We start from the raw sequence: 26,215 nt of genomic DNA, 5'->3' as shown, positions 1-26,215 counted from the left end.
GACTCAGGGTGAGGCCTCAGCACAGCTGAATCCAGCAGCTGAATGCAAGATGATCCCAATCACAGCTGGTGCTGCTGTGTCTGATGCAGCCTGGGATGGCGTTTGCCCTCCTGGCTGCCCGGGCACACACTGCTGACTCGCCCTGAGCTGCTGCCCACCAGCACCCCCAGATCCCTTTCTGCAGGGCTGCTCTACACACACTTCTCTCCCAGCTCACACTTGTGCCCAGCTTTACTGCATCCCAGGGGCAGACTCTGTATTTGTTCTTGGTAAATTTCATGCCACTTGATAGTTACCCAGTGCTCCAACGTATCCAGATCCCTCTGCAAGGCTCTTGGGCCTTGAGAGAGTCAATACCATCTCCTAGTTCAGTGTTGTCAGCAAACAGTGCATTCAAGTCCTGCATCCAGATCACTGATAAACTTGTTGACCAGAAGTGGTCCTACAATGAATTCCTGCAGAACACCACCGGTGATTCCTTGCCAGGCAGATGCAGCCCCACACACTAAACCCTGATACAGTTTAACAGGTAGCCAGAGTGTTATGAGCCCACCTGTAAGTGTATCAATCTCTGAGGATCCAGCCCTTGCAGATTAGCTGGAAATAATCTTGGCGAGACTGCTCTTCAGAGATTTTTTTTTGTACAGTAAAAGGTTTAATAAATGAAAAATTACAAATGTTACAGAAAACAAAAGAAAAGCCACACACAGGTGTCCAAGAAAACCTCTGATGCCCTGCTAGAGACCCTCTAAAAAGCCCTTTAGGTCCTTTGTGCTCCTTCCTAAATACTTAATGGAGGAACAATTTGGCTCACTGCCTATAGGGAGAGGTACAGGATTTGAAGAGGTGTGAGAAGGTCCAACAGACTCTTCTCTCTTGGCCCTGAGCTGATTACAATGAGAAGGGCACAGAACTTTCTAGTTAAACTTCCCAAAACGTCTAAAGATAAACAGAAAATCTTTCCTTATGCAGAGATGCCCACTCTGGACTGGGGGATGCTTTACTACAAAAATCCCTGAAGTTCTGATGTTCAGCCAGTTCATCATCCAGTGCACTGTGAACATGATCATCACAACAGTTTTTCCAGAAGAGCACTTTGAAAGACAACAACAAAAATCTTACTAAAATCACACTAAACATTACTAAAATCAAGAAAAGGTGTACCCACCACCTTCCTTTCTTCCACTAGGCAAGTAGCCTTACTCTAGAGATGGGTGTCAGATTAATTAGGTAGGACTTTCCCTTTATGAACCCACAATGACTATGCTTCGTGATTGCATGGTTCTTGAAACACCTTTTAATAGCATCTGATTTGATTTCATAGGCATCCAAACAAAACACTTGTCTTCTGGACTCATTCAGTAGTGTAGAATTACTGTCTATCCTTTTTCTATGTTGCTGCCTCTTATATCCCATATCGGATATTGCAGAGCCATTCACAGGCTCTGGAAAGAAATACATTTTTTCATCATTACAGACTTACCACTGCCTAGTGTGGACTTCACATTCTAATAGATTTCTTTTATCTTCTTGCAAATTTCCTTGACTTTTCCAAAGAAACCAAAGATACAGAACACTCACTGAAAGCATGAAAATACACTGTGAACAAGATGGAAAAAAGAAAATTATTGTTTTATTCATAAGCATCAAATAAGCATAATTATTTGTAACCTTCGAGGTTATATTAAAATGGTAATTTAATTTTCTTGAAGCCTATGTAAGGTCCACAAAAGCTTTTACTTCAGGCTTTCAGTAGCTACATTTCTCTTAGAGGAAAATGGTAACTCCTCTGCTTTCAGCAAATCTGTTCCCTTTCTTATACTTGCATTTAATGTTCACCATTAACAGCTGCTGTGTATAAATGTTTACTCTATTTTGTTAGCATGGTATCCAAGGAAATTATGTCTCTGTGATAGTACATTCTAATTTTATGTCCTTTCTCTCCCCCACTAATAACTTTTGAAATTGCTGGCCAATTTTTGTGGAGGAGTAGAGGTCTTAAAAAATTCCTTAGCAAGGTAATGAAAACAGGCAGCTGGAGAGAGGATAAAGACTAACCAGACATCAAACTGAGAACAGCTCAAGGCTTGTAAGCAGAGAAAACCATACTGTACTGTTACCACTACACTCTACTTGTATATTCCTCTCCGTATCTTACTGGTGGAATATTAGTTTTAACAACTCATTGTCTCTTTCTCATTTGATATCCAAGGTCTATGGAAACAGTAAAAAGAACAGCCTGAGCCCAGACAGACTTGGCTGAAGTATTTGGGAGTCATTTACACACAACCAAATTCAATCAGAATTTTATGGGCGAAACATCCCAAAAATCTCATCTCCAAAGGTGACGTACTCCAGTGATTCACTAAAAAACTTTTCTGCTGTCTTTGTAATAACACCAGAGGTCTGGTACTATGTCATTGGAGCAGAAACACCATAAAAAAATCACTACATAAATATATATATGTATATATAACAGTAACAACAACAGTATAATGCCATATAATACTTACACAGGGCACTCTGCAGAGTTCCCACAGCACCTGACATATTTTGACAGATACTTGCAATGGATTAGGGCACTGTGTGGAATAAGTGATAGTATTATGGTGAAATAAGGAAAAAAGCGGGATAAAGAGGGGAGACAGAACCTTGGCAGTCACTCAGCAGTTCACTAGGGACAGCTACACAATACAGGTTTAGACATCTCAAATACTCTTGAAGAATTTGCTAAAATGAAGGTTAATTTGGCAAGATACAGCAACATCTGTATAATTACCTTTGCCTTATACTCTGCTTGTAGTGGTTGTAGAAGTGCTTATAAAAGCCTAGAATATAACCAAACCAAATGAAACAAACCATTAGCATAGGAAACGAAGTGCTTTCCCTGTGCTCAGAAATAAGTGTGAACATGTCCTTAAAACAAATGGCCTAACATTGTACAATGTAAGGCCCAATGCAGTGGTGGAAAACAGAAATGAAGTTTTCAAGATACAGTTTCTGCTGGTGCACATGGGCCAGGCTGACTCTTTCTCTGCACCAGAAAAGATGGAACCTGGTGCAGTGCTGAGCTAGGCATGCAACAGTATTACTGCAGGCTGTGCTGGAAGCTTTGACGCTTTTATGAAAAAGTAGAGATATACACCCCCAAGTCCCACTTATTCTAGCTATTGTTTCATGTGGCTCTCCACTCTAGATGACACCTACCATGCCAGTCAGACACTTGCACTTTTGTTTCTTTTGCAATAAAAAGCAGAGCAAACAAAACCTGTGCCTTCAGTGTCTACCTAGTAGCATAACCTACATGTAAGTGTTTCAAAGTCAATTATTTCTGAATTTGATGGAAAGGTTTAGCTTCAATTTTTTAGATTTATCTTTCTAAGTTTTTCTCCACACCTTGAAGAGTATGCATACACTAACTTTATGCAAATGTTGAGTTTCTTTCAAGAGATATTTTAGGAGTTATATCTTTCAGAAATAGCCAGAAAATTGATAATGATGAATTTCTTCTCTGTAATTAAAAACATAAAAGTGCTAGTAAGGAAAAAAAAAAGTCTGTTTTTCAAGCCCATCATTTGACTGTCTTAAAATTGTAACACCAACACTGTTATGATATTATGCTGACAAGTAAAATAATTTCCCTCCTGGGGATTAAAAATAATTGTTACAAACAAAGTAACCAAAGCAGAAACCAAGCCAAAATGAAAGAAAGACTGAAGTTAAATGTGGTGGTGTGATTTTATAATGAGTTCTAATGTAAGACAGTTGTTGTTTGTACCCCGGTTCAGAATTGTTCTATTTTTATGTCCCTTTTGTTACAAGTTGTAAGGGTCTCCCTCAGCCTACCCCAGATACAACTCCTGACTGGTTTACCTTTCCCGCCTTGGTTACCTGTCCATCATTTGTCGGGAAACCCTCCCACCCTGCCAGTCACATAGGGCCTGCCCCCAGGTCCAGAAGCATCGAAGGGAGCTCTCTGGTGACTGGCTGGATTGGAAGCTTTCCCCTCCTTCCTTCTGATCATTGGTTAATGTCGATGCTTGTTGTGTCAGTAGACGCTCCCCCGTTACACTCCATTGGTTGCATGAGTACCCACCCTGAGTTTCCACCCACTGTATAAAACTCTCTTCCTGCTGCGATTCAGGGTATCTGTGTGGCACTGATTTGAGGGTCAGGGTTCCCTTCTTCCTACCAATAAACCTGAGTTTCAGCTAAGCCTCTGAATGTCCCGTCTTTCTTCCTTCACCTTCGCAACGTGGCAGGGCAGGTCGACAGCCAAGATCCCCCTTTTCTATAGATCCTGTGGGGGTGTGTCAGGGCTAGCCAAGCGTGGGAGGACACGCAATGCCGCACTTAAAAGATATCTGACAAGGAAAAAAAGACAAGAAGACAACATAATACTACCAATGGACCATATCACTTGGAAATAATATTAAGTCAACATTTTTAAGGATCTAAAACTGGTTTTAATGAAGTTCAAATTTTGAACAATAAGGGATTTATATTAAAAGAGAAAAAGCAAATAGAAAAATACACTTACTTACCGAGAATAGCTTTTTTTTTTTTTTCCCAATCCAAACTTTAGCTACATTCAAGATAATATCATTTGAATTTTTCATTTGAAGGAAACCTGAGCTGATCAAGTTGCTTCTGGAGTTTTATGCAAAATCATTAATTCCTCAACTTTTATAAGCTCATGGATTCAAATTCAGAGCAAAAATTTAAGGTGAAATCTGTGAAGTTAAGCAACTCACCACTCACCTACTGGAAATTTTATTCATGGTTCCATAAGGAAAGACTAGCACTGTTGTGCATCTAGAGTTTTAAGTAAACTAGATAAGTGGCCCTAGCAAAATTCACCACTTCCCAGAATGAAGACAGATTGTGAGCACTGCTTTGCTACTATTTAATCGAAGGCAAAAATATTCCAGGGATCAGACACACCCTGAGCTGGATTTCATTTACATAGTTTCACTGGTTCTTAGTTCTCAGGTAGTGCTAATTTACATTGCTTCATTATTTCAGTGGAGCAACACTATTTATATACTGATCATTTGTTATACTGATACAATGCTTTGATAAACACTTAATGGACATTTCTTCATAAAGGAATGTGGAAAATTTACCTTAGTACCTGAGTACATTGTATATAATGGACAAGGAAAAGTACTCTAACCAGAGGACAGATTCAGAATTGGACCTTTCTGACTGAAATTTAATTTAAACAGTTACATTCTGTTTATATTTTACAGGATTATAGTAAAAGGCTGCATGAGCAGAAAACAATTTTTTTTTCCCTAGAAGGCATAGCTCTCCTGTTATACTGTCAATTACACTTTCAAAAGAGCCCCTTTTTACAGTTTGGTTTGGTCTAAACCAGCCAGGAATAATGTCATAAGTGAAATTCAAATCCCTACTGCAATAAGAACCACGGGAACATTGCACATGCAATTGTACATCTAACAGAGGAAAAAGTCTGTCATCAGAGGAAAGTTTTTATTCTCCTAAGTAATTGGCAGATCCCCTTTGCTCTTTAGCCAGCAAATTCTTTATCCTGCTCCATGCTGCTGTTTTAGCTTCCCCATTCACAACTCCATGTACACATCACTAAAACCCAACACATTTAGTAACAATGAGGAAAAAAACAGAACAAAATGAAAATTAAAACAGTAAGAGGTGGGTTTTTTGTTTGTTTGTTTGTTTTTTGTTGTTGTTGGTTGGTTGGTTGTTTTTGGTTTTTGTTTTTTTTTTTTTTTCCAAAACTAAAACCATGTACTGCCTCAAAAATGCAGTATTTAACAATGTTTACCAGAAAATCTCTCCAAAGAGCTTAACTTCTATTTTAAGGACCCCATTTCTAAGGTACACATAGTATTAAAAGGAGAACAGAGATCCTTAATTGCAGAGATGAATTAATATCTCTGATCAGTAATATGGGTATTTCTAGAGCTTGAAAAGCATTGTTCCAAGCCCAACTCCCACTCTTAGAAGAACAGAAAATATATTCAAATGCTGCTTCTTACCTGATCAGGCCCATCACATCCTATTCTATTTCTACCACACATTTTTAACTGGGGATATATATATATATATATATATATAAAATTTTTTTTTTTCTGCTCTGTTCTACAATTACTTGACAATTTTAGGAATTCCTGTACATATACTTATATAGTACAACAGCAGTAGAAGATATCCTACTGATTGATAGATTTTGAAGTCCAGAAGTTAATAATGAAACAGTCTAACTACCACTAAAGACATTGGAGGTAGAAGTTAAAAGCAATTCAGAGTTACAGAAAAACTACCTTGGTTGCACCCGTTTCAAAATTATTTTTTTCATCAATAAGACAAAACATCTTCCTGATAGCATTATTGAACCAATTTTATTTTAATAACAAGTTTTTTCAGTTGATCAAGCCATATATACATATATATATATGTATCTACAGCTCAGATAGCTAAAATATGGCACATTCAACATTTTGGAAAATATTTTAGAAATTATCATGGCCTGAAAATCATCTGAATTGTCAAAAAATTGCAAAAGCTAGCCTTCTAAGCTGTGAGAGTCTTATGTTTATACAAAGCTTTCCACCAGGTTTTGAATTTCATCATTCTTCAACATGGAATCATAACTGCAAGGGAAAAGACAACTCCACGTTCTTTTTGCATTTTCACTTCTGCCAGTAGTGGGATCAGAAATTGCAGAAAATCAGGAAAACATAACTTTTTTTTTCTGCTTCCAGAAAGAGCTTTAGGATCTTTTTTGGTGCTAATTAGTTTATTATTTTTCATTCTTATTTTAACAATAGACTTAATCATACATCTGACTTTTAAAGTGCAATTAAATGCATTTTTTCAGGTAAGAAATCGGCTTTCTGTTGTGCTTTTGAAGGGTGTCACTGATAGTAGGCCTAAATACCAAGAAGTCATACTTGCACTATGAATTGTGTCAGGACGGCAGTGTGACCTAACTTGTAAAGGGCAGTAGTGAAAATTAATGACACAATTTAATTTAATACTTGCTATTTCCTGATTTTTTTTTTTCAGTAGTGTCATTGTGCTTAAGAGGATAGTAGGAGCATTGTGGGGTTCACAAAGCCTGACAACACAGGTCAGTCACATCGGCTTGGGTGAGGACGAAATTCCCAATAATGTGTAAAACATTTGAAAAAGTCCTTCTTTGTAATGCTGAAAATCCCACTGACATCTGTGGGAGACAGGATACCTGGGCATCAGACATTACACTGCAAGAAATGGTAAGCGGGATCTTTGCAGGAATCCAGACAGACAGGGGAAAGGAAAAACCAAAAAGATTTAAAGGTTATTTGGACCTAACCATGGGGAATGCTGGTTAGGAGACTACTCTGTTCTTTGTAATTCAGAGGAAAGTGAATATTCATGAAAGACTGAAGAGGATGTGGTTGCAGCAATGGGGAATGCAATGCCCAGGCACTGCGAAAACAGAAGAGATTGATTCTGAGTTATATGTAAAGTGGGAAATGACAAGAAAAACCTTTTGTATCCAGATTGAGATGGTACAAAGTGGCATATATACATGTATATAGCATTCAGATATTGCAGATATTTCTGGTTTTTGGACATATAAATAGAATAAATCCTAGGACCAGAAATATCACAAAATTACTTACAGAATTTGCTTCCATTGATTGGGATTTTGTGATTTATTATCTTAAGTCATTAAGCAGGAGTACAAATTTGGATATAAATTTTGAAAGCCAGAGAAAGACAAACATCTGCTGTTAATTTTCATGTCAGTTTTATAAACACATAAAAGCCATGAACGCCAAGGTTGAGATCTTCTTCTCATGTTCATGTTAACATGCTGCTTGCAAACAGCAGAACAATCTTAATCAGAGTTGAAAAGCATGAAATACTAAATGTTCTTGGAAGGGAAGTAGGCAACCAAAATTAGCACCAAGGAGTAACAACACAGAATTAGGAGACAGTTACTGGAGTTTCTGTCCTGCATCGATACAAAAACATTTGGCAAAAGAGAACTGTAATAAAAACCACAAGTACAGTGCTAAAATTCAAACTGCAGATTTACCTGTCTTGAAAACTTCAGTTCTGAAGCAAATCTCCCTGCATACCAAAACAAAAATGATTTGCAAACTGTTGTAGCTGTTTCAGCTGTAGTGGAAGCATGTGTTTCAAGTGAGAAATTGTGTTAAAAAATTTTCAGTCAGCTCTGATCAAAATATTTCACAAGCAATAGAAGCAGGTGGGTTCCTTAAATTAGCACTGACATTCCTGCTAAAAATCACTGTCTGCTCATGAATTAAATGATAATACATAGTAAAGCTAGTTGGTCACTCTAACGTGGGACTGATTTTTTTTCCAGTGTAATGCATTACAACACCAGAAGAGATGGGAATGTGTCACACACCTACCTGGAACAGAAATAATATTGCAATTGACAAGGTCCTGCAGGAAGCAACAAAACAGCAAATTCATCCTCAAGTCAGAGTTTGAGGGAAGCAGCCTGCCTGAGATTCCTGACTTTGAAGAGATGATAACATAAAAACTGAATTAATCCTGAGAAGTGCTAGCAAGATATACAGTTAAAAATTCTGTCTTTTTCATTGCAAGTGATATAGGGGTAAATAACAATTAGGCAATGGAGAACTTGATCACATCCTTAATCCTGTTACCCTGTTCAACCTCTGTAAATTAATTCCCCCACAAAGTAAACACTGTTTAAATGAGGTTTCTTCTTTCTTTCTTTTTCTTTCTTTCTTTCTTTCTTTCTTTCTTTCTTTCTTTCTTTCTTTCTTTCTTTCGTTTGTTTGTTTATTTTCACATACTTAAGCAATGTGCTTCAAAGAAAGTAAGTTTTAGTAATGCTAACAAGAATCCAATATTTTCAGCTGTGGCTGTGAATGGACTCCATTGCACTACAAGACAGCAGGGAGACAGGGGGGGTCTACTAATCCGTGCTAGAACCAGGTCAGCTGAATTCTCCCCTCTATCATTGGATGCTTCCTGCAGTTTAGCTGAAATCTACCATTCTCTTTCTCTTTCAAGCTCTTCCAGGCATTAAAACTAAATCAAAATATGCTTCTTCAGGCCCAGTGTTTCCAAGCCAACTGAACAGTTAGTACTTGATTGTAGTGGGGGAAAATCTGTGCCTTGTTCAATGAATTAAAATTCCTCTTTGTTACATTAGAAGATGAAATCCACAGAATAATCCTACCTCTTCTATGTGTGGCCTGTTAATGAAACGGCATGGAAGAGGATTATGAAGCATTTCAATGTTGCTAACTAGTCAGGGAAAATACAATGTTAAGAATCAAATCTAGACAAAGTGCATAGTTCATCTAGTTAAACAAGTTGCTTCTCCTCAAGACCCAGAAGATTGTGAGCTGCATGTGAAGAGAAACACCATTTAGCATCAAGACTTTTTCTCACTGAAGTCACTGATACTGATGAGTGCTGACTCTGGGCAACAGAATGGCAGACTGTTGCTAAAGTTGTTTGTGTGTTGTTGCTGTTGTTTCATTTCTTTCACTATTAAAAAAGGTGACCTTCTTTAAAAACACAAAAACCTTCCAAAACCCCATCTTTTCACAGTTGTTTACTGAGTCATACCAGATAATGAACCACTGACTCATTATGTATACTTGGTTTTAAGCATTGGCTAGCAACTTGTTACAACACATCATTTAAACAATGGTCTGTTTAATACACTACAGCCATAAAATACTCATCAATTAACAGACCTTAATGACTGACCCAGAATACAAATATCCAAGTTTTTCAGATCTTTTGGGTGTTGTCCTACACTGAATTTTTAGTGAAATCACCTTGCATAACCTTCACCTTTTAATCTGTGGCCAGCTCTGTAACTAAAGAAAAATCCAAAACCAAAGACCAACCAGCCAAGAAAACCTGCATTTACTGAGAAAGAGGAAGATTATTCCTTAGCTTATTACAGCTAAGGAATAATTCATTCCTTATTCCTTAACTGTAATAAGGAATGAAACAACCAGATGTCTTGCTTAGTAATGTCCAGCATACAGCAAGCAATTGTTTCAACCTTCTTACTCTAAGAAATAATAGAGCACAAGCATAACAGTCTCACTCTGCCCAGTTGTTTTAAGGAAAAAGGCCTGGCAAATATAGAATTAATTTATGCCCTGAAATCAATGGAATTTTTCTTACAAGATCTAAACAACATTTAGTCCTTCAGTAATAAGCCGGTAATAAGTTCTTCAGTAGTAAGTCCTTCAGTAAAAATTCAGAAATAAACCACACAGGACTTCTTCCCATTGTTATCATAATATTTATCAATGAGCACTGTCAGCACAAGTTAGGCAAAAGAATGTGGATGTCAGATCCTCTACACAAGCACAGCTTTGCAGAACAGTTTACAAGAATTCTGATGGATAAGATATGCATTTAAACAACTGGAACTTATCTTTTTACACTAAAGGAGGGGTAAACAAGTTTGGATGGGATGCACCATTTTCTACATTATTTTTTAAGAATTCCTTGCCTGTTTTGACATTTGCACTCTCATAGTCTGAGCCTTTCTTAAGATTTTGCACCACTAAACAGTGTTTTAGAGAGGCTACAGATTAAGTTTTACAAGGTCAATGGAAATGGAAATGTGTGTGATTTTTCTAATGTCATTTCTATGCAGAAGGGAAGCCCAGCTGTACATTGCCATTTTTCTCAGCCATTGATTTATTGCTTTTCATATTTTCAATGTAGTTTTATGAGAAAAAGAAGTAGAAACTCTTATTTACTCATTTTTAAAGGCAAGGCTCTCCTTTAAAGGGCCCAGTAAGGTCTCCTCTAACTAGATGTTCACATTGTAAATTTTTTGCTACTAAACCTGCTTTCAAGTTTTATGGGCAACCTGAAATCCAGATGAAATTTGCTGAAAAAATGACGGGCAAAGCTTGGAAATGTCAATAGAATATCAGATTGCAGCCTCTCTTCAAGTGGCAGGAATTCAGGTGCACTTACATGGCAAAAAGTGAATATGGCTTTTGGGAAAATATCTCTTGCTGGTTTTATTCTGATTTTATCATACAGAAAGCAGAGATTGTTGTTTTGAATAGGAATCAGACTGAATGAATTATTACCCAGAAATTTTGTCTCATCCATTGGTGCTCATTCAGTAAGAAGGGGCCTTGTGCCAGCTCCTGCAGGAGAGCAAGGATGCACAAAGATTGCTTTGGGTCCAGCAAGCCAATATGCAACAAACTGGAACCTCTGTCGGAGGAAGAGATAAAGTTGCTCCCTTCCACTTGTTCCCCTTTGTTCTTCAAAGCTCTTTGCAAACTGTGAGTCTTGACCACCTTAGGCTACTCAAGTAATGCAGTTTGAGGAAACAGCTAGCACACTGACTGAAGATCTGAAATTCGGGTTTGCATCTTGTGTGCCGTTTTAGAGGACATCTGTCTCCCTGACAGAAGAAAGGAGGAAGGACTGCCCTTCTTCTTGCCCTCTTCTAAGTTGCAGTTCTGTGTATGAAAGGGACAAAACATCCTTTGAACCTTCAACCTATTAAAGCAACTCTAGTGGCAAATGACCCCATCATGATCCCAGACTGGGTGAATGGTGGAACTATAAATAAAAGGACATTGTGAGTGTAAATGCAGTGAGCAGGAAAGAACAGAGCAACAGCTGGAGCAGACGCCTACAGTGATCTTCTGATTGAAGAGCTCTATAAACAAAATGAGATGGTCTTAAAAAGTGTAGTGATGTTGTGACCATCTTTCTTGTGGGCAATCAGAAGGGCAGCCAAAACCAGAGTAACATAAAAATGAGGATCAAACAAGCCATTTGGACTTTTTCTGCAACTCTGTGTCTGTACAGCACTGTGTGGCTGCAACCAGCACTGTCAGCCAACAAACAAGTACTCCAAATGGCTTTCCTCTGTCTCTTTTAAGCATAAACCAATATATTAAAAAACAATAAAACTCTCAGGCTGACAAATGAATTATCCAGGGATAGCTCTTCAGAAAATTATAACAATTCTGCAAAGGAGAGAGCAAAAAAAAACCCAACCCAATTTCCAATGTTTCTTGTGTCTCTCCCTCTCTGTGACAAAGATTTATGATAGTCTTTGAAGATACAAGCTATTACATCTCTGTTTAAAAGTCTTAAGTGTCCTAGAAGCAAGAAGCCTAGCTTTTCAAACACCAGGACATGTCATTGGTGTTTTGTGGGTTCTTTGTTGTTGTTGTTTTGGGTTTTGTTTCTTTTTGTGTTTGGTTTGTGGGGTTTTTTTTGTTTGTTTGCTTTTTGGTTTTGTTTTGTTTTTTTAATAATGGAGTAAAAACTAATTTCAGGAAAACTAAAAGAAGAACCATGTTGGTTAATTCAAAGTGCTATAAGATGTATCGCTAAGACTTACACATTTAACTCCTTCTGACCTCAGACCACTTGGGAATCTGCTTGTCAGAATAATGTGCTGCTTTTTGAAATTTACCAAAAAGATAATAAATCAGAATGAAACATGAAGTTGTTTAGGATATAGAGCATTCCAGAATCACTCCCCTACTACTTAAATGGTTTAGAGAATTATGAAGATGTTCTGAAAATCAAGGTAGCAAAATGAATGCCCAAGTGGCACAAGAACTGATCTTCATAGAAAGGCCTTCTTAAAGTACTACAGCAATATTTGAATATGAAGAGAGAAGCACAAAGTCTAAGATGGTGTTCATATTCAGTGGAAATTTGCAGACAGGAGAGCAAATTGAGGAGTTTACCTTAAGGGATCAGCAAGACACAACAGACATTTTTAACAGCCTTTTAAAATGCAGAACGGATGCATGAAATGAGTTGTTTTATGCTAGTCATGAACTCACTATTATTACCTGCTTATTTCTTAGAACAGGCAGGACAAGAGGCAGAGGATACAGCAGAGCAGACTGGAAACTATAGCAGGGAGGACAGCTGAATGAATCAGCATCTTCATAGGTCTTTGTAGAAGCATGGCATATTTTGTCCTGGGCTGGGTGGGTTCCTTTTTTTATTCACTACTTTATTCTATATTAGCAGACATAATTTCTGTATAGATTCCTGCATCACCAAATCCAAATTCATTAACTGTGTGCTCTGCTAAAGTGCTACAGCTGTATTTTTATTGTATCTAAGGATCACATACCTTATTTTCCATTAAAAAAAAAAATTGTTTCTAGCAATAAAACCACAAAAACCCCACAAGACAAACAAACAAACAAACAAAAACCCCCCACAAACCAATCCCTAGACAGCCAATCAAAACAAATAAAAAATAAAAATGCCTACCAAACCCTACACACCCCAACCACACTTGTGGTGAGGAATTTTAAACCTTGCAGAAATGGCTTGTTTGTTTGTTTGTTTGTTTATCTTTAACAACAAGATGGCACAGATCCTGAACTTATAAAAAGATTCTAAGGTATTATTCTGCAAACAGGACCTAGCTCTGCCTGTACAGCTTGGGAAATATAAGTAGAAGAAATTAAACAGGACTGCAGTTAGTAGCATTCCATCATTTCTAATGCTCTGGTATTGTGGTTTGATCAATGTTTCACAACCACAGTACTAAATGTGTTAAGTGAGAACTATACCTGGGGTAGTGATTCTGCCTGCCCTTTGTAACAACTGCTTTGGTGTTTTTTATCTCATTTTAAAACAGCTTTCCAGTCTGAATGAATGGAAATCTGGTTTTCAATTCCAGTGTGTTTTTAGAGAAATGTTTTTTTTACTGTTGATTTCTGCTGGCTCCAGCTCTGAGTCCTGTTCTCAGGCACACCTGTGGCCCCCAGAACTTGGAAAGCCAAACTTTGAGATGTCTATTACTATCCACATTTTAGATTCTTTTAATTTATAGCAGTCAGTATCCAAACGGATGTGGCATTATAATTCAGCAAATTATACAATCAGTCTGAAAACAATGCAAGTCTTTTCAATAATGTCAATGGACTGCAAAAAAAGTATAGTGTAGATATTATAAAAAAGAAACAAGAGGAATGTGTCCAGAACTCCCTGCTGATTTCAGTGCCTCCATATCAGATACTCTATGCTTTTCATTGCTGCATTTTTCTTTCTTTCCTTTTGTTTGTGCCATCTACTTGTTAAGATACTCATTTCCAACCTGACACAATAAATAACAGATGACTCACTCTGGACTTCAACCAAAACCTGCTGAAAACAATTGAAAGACCTCACTGGGATTTGCTACTAATTTCAGCAAGCTGTAGGAAAGGTTATGCCCACAACCAGGTGGGGAACAGTGTCTAAACCTCATCTGTGTAGCCTTCTGGGGTTACCCCAGACACCTCCCCGCACCTTGAGTTACTTGGATAACACTACTGCTGTCAGTGAAGCTTGAAGCTGTCAGTGAACAAGTGAAAACCCACGGGCATTTGAGGAAGATGTGGGAGTTTTTACAGGACGGGCAAGTCCTTCATTACATGCTGCTACACAGTGCAGTGCAGTATGGTCTCAGTTAGGAAGATGTCCAGTGGGTGGCTTAGTCGTAGTGAGGAGAAATTTACAACTTTCCTTGCCAGATACCCCTTGCTCTCCAAGAGAAACTGGTAGTCTATCCAGCCCTACAAAAAAAAACAAAAAAAAAAAAACAAACCAAAAAAAAACAACAAAAACAAAACAAAACAAAAAAAAATCAAACAAACAAAAAAAAAAGACAGTTATGTTGGATAGAAAATTTCTGGGTCCATTTCTTGATTTTGGTAGTTGCAGGTTGAAAATTTGCAGACATTTTCACCCAAGTCTGCCACATCCCTGATACATGTGCTGGTCTCTTAGGTGAGTATCCTGGACCTGATACTCTGTTGGACTCAGCAGGTAAGCTTTCTTAAAGGCAAGTCTTTCCAACTTGTATAGAAACAGTTTTGGGGCGACACATACTTTAAAACAGGTAAATCAAGGAATCAAAATGGCTGGATAGAAGCCATGTATAGAAAAAAGACAGTGGAAAGAATGATTTTTATTCTAGCAATCTGTAAAGTTAATGGAGGATAAAGACTCATTTGACTCCTAAATAAATTCTAACTGTCAATCCAAAAGTATTTATACAAGACATTCACCAGGATTAATGGCTAATTTCCTTTGAAGAAAAGAAAGGGAACATTGATTTTAAAGGTACTCTATTTAACTGTTTCATCAAGAGCCAAATGTAATTTGAAAGCCTTAAAAAACCAACCAGAAAACCAACCAAAAAACAAACCTTGTACTTTGATTTCATTTTTAGTCCTCCTGTGCTCTATTCTGAGAACTACTTTAAAGGTAACTTATTTATCTGTATTTACAGATTTTTAGGGGGAGATAAAGACAGTAAAGAGCATACATTCACTTTTTTTTAGCCCATTACACTCTTCGAAAGAAAGCATATATTTTTAGAGTGATCCGTGTCTAGAAGGTGTCAAGGGACACAGTAATCTAAAAAAGTTTTTAGTATGGGAGCAATACTTGGAGGTACAGATGTAGCAATATCCAGCACCCTGCTGTGCTAGATACCAAGGGAAAAGACTTGCAGATCCCTGTAAAGCCAGCCTGCTAAATGGGAGCATAAGTTTGAGACAAACACCAAATTCAGTTTTGCAAAAGTTCTCCTTATCATCACTATAGTTAATCCACTTCTTGCCAAGTACAAGAGAGGAATATAAAATTGTTAGGAAATAATAAGGTGACAAGAATCTTTCAATTTTTAACAGTTTTGCAAAAACAGCAATAATGAATTTTTATAATTGTTTTCATTCACCTGTTGCTTGCTGTCCTGGGTTGAAGTATATTCTATCACCATCTTCATGAACTGTTGAAACCAGGTGAGGCAGTGCTCCCTGCCTCCTCCACTCTGGTTTATCTTCTGTTAATGGGCCCATCAGCACCTTTGCTACACAGCTCACAGATAACCCCCTCCTGGACTATCTCCTGTTAATGGGCCCATCAGGCCTTATCACATGACTCACCATCCCATTGTGAGATGCTCTGCCCAGAGGGAGAAACCAAGCATTCCAGCCTGGATATAAGCTGAGACTCTGAACACCAGAGGGGCGCTTACCCACTGGATTCCCAGAGGACCCGAGCTACCAGACCTTTCTACAGGATCACTGCTTCAGGAAGACCACCTCATCTGGACTGCTTCCATCACTACGCTCAGGTTGTATTCTGACTCTGTCAGTGGTCTTTTGTATTATTGCATCTATTTTATTTTACTTTCTTTCTTTTTTTTTTCCTATTAAATTGTATCTCTGACTTGGAGCCTCTCATTTGTTTTGCCTTCAAACTACTACACTTGCCTAAGAGATGTTAATAGCAGGCCAAAAAATCATCAATATTCTAGAGACTTCCAAAATATTTCCTTCACTGTATAATCTCAGACCCTTAAAAGAAAAATATACTGGACAACAATCAAATCCCAATAATATGAAACAAAAAAAAAAGAATTGGAGCCAATTTCAAATGAATGAAAGTCTTCAGGGCGTGAAAACCACATGAATTTTCTCAGAAACACATTTTTATTTGGGTTTGGGCGCATAGTCATGTTGCTGGCTTTCCAGTCATTTTACAGCTTCACCTTCTATCATCATACTTTTTTTCCTGAGGAAGTACATTAAGGCTATTGAATTGAAGGCCCAACAGCTAGAAAAGGTTTGGATTTTATTAATTTGTATTTAATATCAATTAAATCTGATGCAGGTTAGATGGATAAATTTGAACTGGCGTTTTTTTTCTTATTTTTTTAATTAGATGCAAATTTAAAAGAAAAAGATATAAAGAAATCAAAGAAAAAAGGTGAGTTATACACATAAATATTCAAAATAGTGTGACAAATTGTACATCCACAAAAATGCTGGCAATAGCTGAAATTCTAGGGCTGCAAACACTATTTAACTTAACGATCCCTTTATGGTCAGTTTGGCATCACCATGTGCAGAATAAGGGTAGAACAAATAGAGAACAGTTTTCTCCTGGTTTTCTGAGGCCTCTCATTCCCATCAGATTTTTAGGCAAAGTCAGGGAAAGAAACATGGCCCCATGTTTTTTGCCATTTTTGAAATGAAGTTATTAACAGGTGTCAGCTGAGCTGAGTGTACAAAGAAAGATAAAACTAAAACTAGAAAAATGCCTGTGAGAGAAAGGAGAAAGAGAGCTAAATTAGCCACCACATAACGTAAAGCTCATGTCATCTGAAAGAACCTTCAGATTTGCTTAGAAGAAGAAATAACTGCCAAAGGCCACCCACTGAAGTTCCATTCATTTCTATAGGTGACTCTCTGCAACACTTCTTAAAAATATTTGAGGAAACAGTTTGGCCTGTTGAGCTGTCATGAAAAAATGCAGAGAATTTAAAGAAATGAGGACCTTTGTTCAAAAAATTTCTCAATCAAGAGTACAAGGGTATGATGCCCTGCTAAAAGCATCAGCCACAACCATTTGCATTTTCAGCCTTTCTCAAAATATTTTGTTGTGGAGATCCTCTAACATAATTGATCAGGGCTCCAAAGACACTTGCACAGACTTGGGTGTTTTGAGGTTTCAAAAGTCTGCTTTAAGTACTTCACTTGAAGCTCTCAGCTAGAGAACTATAATTGCCTACATATTGGTAGATTTTCCTTTGTAAGGAGTTTGACTCAAGGCATTTTCAGTCAGAGATATGATCTGTGTTTCCAGGGTCACTTGCTCCTTTCTGTCATTTGGGGGTGTTTGGATAGGGATTGTTTTAATTTTTGCATCTTCAGACCCAAGACCAATTACCAGCCATGTAATACACAAAATATAGAAGTTCTGTTTCACTGGGTTTCCCAGTACCATATCAGCTTTTTCTCTGTGTTTCATTTGACAGAAAACCCCTCCTAAAACCTAACTATGAAAGGATTCTAACTGTTAAGGTTGCACTGCATTTCACACAAAAGCACATGTCTAGGGCAGTCTACCAAAAGTGTTACCTACCAGGTGAGAGGAACCTCTCTTGCTGCTGTGCACTAGACTAACCAGAAGTATAACACATTTCTCAAGGCAAAGAAGGCCATACACCTGATTTGCCTCTTTTGCTTCCTCACCCACACAGAAAATGTGCATCCTTTCCAGAAACAGGTTTTGTAGGACACTGTAATTACCATGAGATATAAACAGACCCTCAAGCAAACAAAAAGAATTGTGCATAGAATTCCCTGGCCATCTGCCGGAAAGGTTAAATTTGGCCTAATACTTCAAATGACAGTAACTTTTAGTGTTGATGTCTTTAGCACAAGGAATTTTCCTAATATACAGAGCCTTTGATGTTAAAGAATGATGTTTCCCTTCACAGTAAAGCATAAGTACTGGCTCCCAGGACTGTGTAATGGGAAGCTGCATATGTTAGGAAATCCTGACCCCCAGTGGCAAAGAACTAAAATGCTCCTGAGACTGTCTAAATGTAAGATCATTATTACCAGCTCCAGCCATAACATATCATGACAACTAAGCATTTAGAAATAGGGCAATGATAAAGAATATTCAAGCAGAATCAGCACTCTGGAATCTCAAAAATGCATGATTAAAAGGTTTAAACCAGCATTAAAAGAGTATTAAGTCCCTCTGTATTTTTTAAACAATAAAGCTTCATGAAAGGCAAGATAGGTTTTAAATTTAAACCACGCATGCGACTGCTACATTTACCTTGACAAATTCATTGTATTCTACATGGGTCATTAGATGTAATTAAGTTTAAATCCTCAATTAATGCTTTGTGGAATCTGTAGTTGCCTACAGTAATTTTCTACTTCCTAGAAAAGACATCCTTTTCTCTTCTCTAGGGCTGTACTGAAATGATCTGTGTCTCATCTTTTATCTTTCTTTAACTGGGATTCAGAACCATAGGGTCCCTGTGAATAAAAGACTCACTTATTCTAAGTATGATTCAAATATTTCAACTCTGGTTTTGGTCCAGCAGACCGGAACTGGGATGACAGGGCAGGATGGACTTGCAATTTTTCTGCTTGCTCTGTGCAATGCAGGTAAAATTGTAGTATTTCCAGGAATAAATCCAAGATCAAGTGGAGAAAATGGAATACTTTGCAACCAGAGCAGGAAAACAGATCATATTTAACAGGTATTATACTCCTGGTAATACTTCACAGGGCAAGAAAAAGGATTTAAGATTCAAGAAGCTGTTAAATTAGGATATTAATGAGTCTCAAATGAATGAAGCCCATTACAAAATGGTCTGCTGAAACACTAACTGAACACGAGCACTGGCCTGACTCATTAGACAGAGGGTGATGAACTGTTAACAGTAGCAAGAATGGCAACTGTGCAAGCCAAACACATCCTGCTTGTGCCCTGATATCACATGAGAAGTATGAAGAGGCCAAACAATAAATCTCAGAGTATGCCACGGCCTTGTCCATAAACCTGGTATGTCTGAGGTGTTATGTCAGTAACAGACAATAATGCACATCTGGAGTTACAACACCATGAAAGCAGAACAAACAAGACTATATCAGTACCTGAAATGCTAATCCTTAAAATGTGACAGACCAGCAGCAGACTCACAGATTACTTGCTTTTGTTTCATCTTGTAAGTCTGGTGAGTTTAAACCCTTTCAGCCCAAGAACTCATGGACCAAGTGTAACAGAAGCCTGGCCTTTCAAGTACATATAGCAAACCAGATCCAAAATTCCAGTACTCTGACATCACAATTAAAGTCAATTAAAAGGTCAGGGTCTTCATCCTCAAGGAGGCCAGTTATTCAAAATAACTCAGCTACTCAAAATACATGTAGAGCCTTCAGGGAAGCCTGGATATTCATTCAGAAGAGGATAAGCTCAAGTTTTATGTGTGCTTGCCTCTCAATACAAGCTTCTGAAACTAAAGGTCTGTGTCATGGCATCAACAAAGTAGTGTTCTGAGGCCTCACGGCTGCCAGGTTCTTAATACAGCCCCAGGCAGTTTTTGAGCTTAAAAGATTTTGCAGAGTCCTGTATCTAGGCATAAACCTTGGAAACAAGAGAATAGAAGCTTTAGATATTGTAATCTCTCTCTGGGCCTCAGTCTGCTGAGTTTCAACCAATGAACCACCTACTGGGATCTCCATGTAAAACTGAACACAGGGAACCACATTCCACTAGCCTTCCAAAACACAAAACCTGCTCTCCTTAGAATCCTGTAGCATATGCTACCAAGTGTGGAGTCCTTAAATTAGTTGTGATTCATTATCAGCCCATACCTGAGCTCACAACATGAGAAAGAAATTCATCATTTGACATGAAAACTAATACTCCAGAAGACTGTGCCCATCAAGCAAGGGTTGCCTTCACATCAGCACGTAACACCAGAGGAACCTACTCCAGAAGAACATCAGAGAATTTTGTACCCTGACATCAGAGCAGCAAGACAGCAGTGCTGAGCCAGAAGCTCTCAAGGCACACAAATATTAAAACAGCAGGATCAGATTTTATTTATCCACAAGCCACACACAAGTGTGTGCTTCTACTTCAGCCAGTAAGATGATGTGCCAAGCTATGAGCTCATGTGGCGTGGGCTTGGGATCTGTCCCACAGAGCAGTAGCTGAGCACAGCTTTCATCAAAGAGACCACCTGGACAGGATGGTACATCTCAGCATGGAGAAAGATGACTCTCAGTCATCCCACAAATGCCAAAAATAATGAACAAACGTTCCACAAAACCTATCCAGCTCCAGCCAAGTTTTAAAAACAGGACAGCAATGGGTTCACTCTTTCTTATGGTATAATGCAGCCATTCACGTGTTATATCTGGCCATTTAAAGGGATTTAGTCTTGCATAACCCATACAGCACAAACAAAGCAGAACAATGACAGAGGCTCCAATCTAGAAATTCAGGTTCTTGCAGCCTTCACATGAATAAAATATCACCAGGTGCTCACACAGAAAATTAGTTCAGCAAGCTGCATAAACAAAGGATTTCACCCAGAGACATGATAATAATCTAGGCATTTTTGATGCCTGCTCTTCCTGTATTGATCCCATCCCATTTCCCCTGACCTATGTATTCATCAGACCCTTCCCATTTACTTATTAATACTGCAACTCTGAGTAGACAAGAGGCAGCATTTTCCCTTCTCTGTCATGGGATTTTTTTCACAACTATGCCAAATGTTAAATTCTAATACTTGGTATGGTCTTTGAGCTTTCTACATTCAGTGTTCTTTCAAAAGTAGTTATTGTATTGCAATTCCCAGTAATGAAAGTCGTAAGGAATGTAGGAGTTTAAACAATGCATAATGAAAAGACTAGTGCAAAAATCCTGTAAACCAATTCAAAAATCAATGTTTTTTTTCTTTTCCTGTGAAATACGTTTTATAGTCTATGAGCAGAAAGCATCACATCTAAACTCTTGCATGTTACAGGATGTTCTTTGTCACCTGGCCACCTCAGCCCTGAAGACAGCAAATCATGATCCATTGCTGTATAGCTTCCAGAAAGGGAGCCAGTTTAGAAAGAAGGCACCAAGAAGAAAATGTATGGCTCAGTCACAATCAGTAATAGCAAGGCTGGTACAACACAATACAAGCCCAGCCTGCCCTCAGTGCTGACTACCATGGGTATATAGGAAGGTACTGCTGCAGTAACTCTGCACAGCAGCAGCTACAGGGACAGCACAGAGATCCTCTCCCTCCTGCAGCCTCCTAGAGCTCCTGATTCTGAATTAAACCATTAGGATTCCTTATACTTTCCATAACCTGTAGTTTCTATTAATTAATACAAGTTTCTCCCTTATTGGTTATTTCTGAAAAAAACTTTCAAAATGTGTTTGCAAGTCTAAGAGCTAGAAAACTACATTTTGTGTGTTAATGCTGGACCAGCCCATTGCAAATCAGCTGTGAAACTGGGAAAAAAAGAGAGAATTTAGAGACCACCTGCTCTGGACAGACAATAGGCCCTCTTTTGAATCACTCATTTTAGTTCCCTGGTTTGATGAGACAACTGATGCCTGAATGACTTTCCTCTGAAATGCGGCACTGGTTTCCTTTCAGAATCTGATTAATTCTATTCTGGTTATACAGGAGGGAAAGATTAGGACCATATTTGTCACAGTAGCTTTGAATTCTAGAATAATTTTACTAATTTGAAGACACTGATGGAGGGATTGCAATTGTCATTTTGTTAACTTAAAATGAAGGGTAGATTTTCTATTTTACCTGAAGGAATATGCTTTTCCAATCCCATCTCCAGCTTCTGTAACCACTGGAGAAAGCAAAAAGGATAGGGAATACATTTGGAGCTCTGGTTTAGCTTCTCTCTGAATTGCTTAATCTTCATCAGTTGCATTTCTTGAACAATACAACCTAAATGTCTCCACTGAAGAATAGAATCAATCTTCTAAAGTTTTTTTCTTGTGACCTATGCATCTCTTAGTTCATTCAGTACTTTCTGTCTTCAAAGCAAATCTCTCCCCAAGGTAGCCCATGTGGTACAGGAGGTAGTTACTACTCTCATTTTTAGTGGTGTTAACAAGCAACAAGTCAATTGCTGAAGAACTGGTGGAATTTTCTTCCATATATGTATTTTCACAAGTTCTGTTTTGCAAACTTTGAATTTATAAGCTGGTGACAGAATGGTAGGAGATAAAGACTAACTGGTAACTGAAACTGATGCAACGGTTTCTCACACCAGATTTCTTTCTGTAAGGAAAGATCACATCAAATTTGCCACCATCTATAAAACGCTCTTCCTTCAGTAAACTGTACAGTGTAGTATAGATTACTTTTAGATTTAGTCTTGCTGTGAAAATAAACAAGTGCTGGCATTTGTAAAGTACCCTGAACTTTAAACACTGTGCATATAAACACCAAAGAGGAACTACAGAAAGAAAAATCCTTAACACCTTAGAAATACAGAAGAAATAAAGTATCAAAGCACCAAAGCAGTTCCAAGGTGAACCTGGTAAGTTTTAGAGCAAATGAAAATTTGATCAATATTAAAAAAAATGTGGATTAAGGACTTCTGTGTTGCCAGAGACACAGAAAGAAAGGTTAAGTGTTGCCAACAGAAGAGCAATTACTCTTATTTCACAGGGAAAAGAGATCCCAGTGAAGAAGTGGTGGATATTTAGTTTCCTAATAGACCTGAAAAGCAAAGAGTCGGTTGAGAAACAAGCTTCCACATGTCAACTTTAATAGCCATGATTTTCAGAATCTCATGTGCCACGACACCACAAATTATCTGAGCTTTTTGAATTTTACTGAGGCCAGAAGACTTTGTTTATAAAATCACAGCATAAAGGTCCAGTGAAGGAAACAAGTCTTCCAACCTTAAGTGGAAAGAAAGATTTTACACAGAAAGTTCCACATGCAGTTCCTCATCTCATACATGGAAGGGTGGTCCTTGCCTGACTTAAATCACAAAGTATCTGGTATTCAGGCAGGTTTTCTATACAGGAATGGATTAAATTTATTAATCCACTATGAGATGTGATAATTAAACATATATTTTATAGTTAACTATATATTTAATTGAAGCATTTTATATATTTAATAATTTTACATATTTAGTCCCATCAACTCTAATGCAGGGAAAAAGGAAACAAGCACAAGTCTACTGTTCAGGTAATTTCTAAACAACAAGCTGCCATCAGCAACATCGACAGCCAAGGAACTCAGGAACGGCAGCACCTGTTCATTCCTGCTTTATACTGATTGTCTAACAAGCGTAAGAAAAAATCAATGATCAATAGGAAGAAAAAAGTGCTTGTTAAACTTCGTGTTATTTTACAAGAATGCATACTATCTTAAAAAAAAAAAACAACCCACTGCTAACTAGCAGCCTTTGAAGACTATTTTAGACTAAAGTAAATTTAGTTCATTAATGTTATCATTAAGGATAGGTCAGCAATTTGGAAAAGAACACTCTGGAGCAACATCAACAGGAACAAGAAAAGTTGCTTTGAAAACTGGAGAACATATGTTAGACATTAACTAGCAGCTTCACATATCAGAAAACTGAGGATCTGGGCAATGCTATTAAAATAAAAGCATTTGCAGCAGAGAAAAAACATCAGAAGTAGCAAAAAGGGAGAGAATTCACCAGGGTGTGAGCTGTTACCAGTCTGACTAGTTTTCTATTCTCCCCTAGTATAAAAAACCTTCAGGCTCATAAACCCAAAACTTTAGGAGAAAGTAAAAAGGACAAAAGCAAACCGTAAATATCAGAAACTGTTTTTCATTCTGAAGGAACAGGGCAAAGAAGAGCAATGAAAATAATTTCTGATTGGTCATGTAACAATCCACCACCCAATTACAAGCAGAAGGTGAAGCAGTTTCGTTTACCTGCCTGTTCTTCCACTGACCAAAAGAAAGCCTAAGGCAAAGAACTCCAGATATTTGAGAAAAGGTCTTTCATAAATCTGATGCATTTTACCAGAGTACAGAAACAGATCAGACCCACAACAAGACTGAGTAGCTGATGCTGGAACATTTCCATGGCAAGCAAAGGTAGTGAGCTTGTATGAATCAGACACTCTCTGCATGGAAAATGCCTCTTTCCAGCACACTGTTAGTCTCTGAGCCTTGGCAGAGAAGTGAGAGGATTAATCAAGTCACATGATTTCATTTTTCCAGGAAATGTCTAGGATTTACATTCAAATAACATCACTACATTACACCCACATTTGTAAATTATTGAGAAAATCCAAACTAAACAATGATTTCTAAAGTTAGCCTTAGGGGAAAGGTTTCACTCCTTTTCTGGAAAATACACAAACCCAGAAAACTAATTTTATTGTAATTGTTTACCATTCTAGTCTGGTCTCTATGAGTAAATGGTAGACATTTACTCATAGAGACCAGAGATGGTCTAAACCAAACCTTTGAAAAAGAATACTCCAAACAGAGATCAAGACTACTTCTTACAGAAGAGTTGAATAGCCCAGACATTTCCAGAACAAATTCACACTGAAACCAGAAAAAAAAGATTTATCATGTTTCATTACTGACACCTTCAGACAGAAACGCATAACTGTGCAGATGCTTTACAAGTAAAGACAATGTCTGAATCACAAGGAAGGTAACACTAGCGAATCTGTAACAAGAAGATAAAAAATCATTACTGTCTTAGCTTAACAACAACCGAGTTTCCTCACACTAAAGCTGTCTTAATTTTCCCCTCAGGGTTTACCTTATAAGTAAACCCGGTCAAATAAATAAAAAAGGTTTGAATATTACATTTATGAAAGTATTTACAAACAATCACAAATAACCCAAAGAAGCACTCACTATTCAAAGAATACTTTAAATCTGAAGAGGTTTCACTGTTACCCACATGTAAAAATAATGCTGAATACCTCTTTTAAATTAATGTCCCCAAAATTTAAAATCATCTCTTCTATTTGATGCTGGAATCAAAACACAATCTTCAACAGCTGTCAGTCTTCTCTTCTGGACTTCCATGTTTCATTTTCATTTTCTTTCCCTGGGTTTGGTAATGAGCCTCAGATAGGTCTACAGAGCTTCAAGGGCCCAATATGAGTAAATTAGGCCAAGATAATGACAAGAAAATGAATAAATTCTTAAGAATGTGAAGAATTCTTCAGTGACCCCAGTCGAAGTTTTTTCTGAGGTAAGTTGGTTTTGTTTTTTTTTTTTTTTCCTTTCTGACATCCACAGGAATCACCGCAAAAACTTGACACAGTGAATAGGTAGAAAGTTCCGTGGGTGACCACATTTTCTCACTCAATCTCACTTCACTACAGCCAGGTCACTGCTAAAAAATCCCCACAAAATTTAGAGCATGAACAGATCAATGTACAGGATAATAATGTTTTCTGGTCCAGTAATTATTTTTCTTTGCATGTTTCCTTGTAAATATACTCTGACACCTGATACTCTGTACCTGTAATGGTATGAATGTTACATTTAAAACATCAATATGAAATCTGTAGAAAAGTGAGCAGTTGGTCCTAAAAAAATCAGTTTTAAATTCCTATCTTACTAACTGAAAGACACAACTATTGACATTATGGATGAAACAGCCATGCAATTTCCTAAACTCTAACATAACAGAGGTGCGTGGTTGAGTGCATATTTCCAGAATTTTAATCAGCAAATTTCCTGGAGTCAACAGTATCTCAGATATAGAGGAATACAGTAAGTGACTGCAGCTGAGTTTCTTTGTGAAAGTATACAAGTACTTGTGAATACTTCTAGATATCATCTATTTCTTATTATTCCTAGATTTATTTTTTTACTTAGTCTAAGTAACAC

The 26,215-nt window shown here is 37.6% G+C and overlaps 1 protein-coding gene across 1 annotated transcript; it reads right to left on the bottom strand.

Annotated features, from left to right (window-relative positions):
* Positions 1-2,279: 2,279 nt before the first annotated feature.
* On the bottom strand, positions 2,280-24,437 carry HSD17B3 (hydroxysteroid 17-beta dehydrogenase 3). The gene is given in 13 exon segments (XM_066182517.1): positions 2,280-2,324; positions 2,326-2,448; positions 2,753-2,817; positions 4,325-4,364; positions 5,127-5,208; positions 6,309-6,363; positions 8,418-8,451; positions 9,221-9,288; positions 9,760-9,798; positions 9,801-9,846; positions 15,578-15,639; positions 22,158-22,202; positions 24,284-24,437. Coding segments are annotated over 13 exon segments (858 nt in total).
* Positions 24,438-26,215: the final 1,778 nt, after the last annotated feature.

The sequence above is a fragment of the Chamaea fasciata genome, unplaced genomic scaffold (assembly GCF_029207755.1).
Source record: "Chamaea fasciata isolate MVZ Bird 193981 ecotype frontalis unplaced genomic scaffold, bChaFas1.0.hap1 SCAF_4, whole genome shotgun sequence".
Classification (NCBI taxonomy): Eukaryota; Metazoa; Chordata; class Aves; order Passeriformes; family Sylviidae; genus Chamaea; species Chamaea fasciata.
Note: the sequence above shows the minus strand (reverse complement) of the source record. Positions and strands in the feature narration are given on the sequence as shown.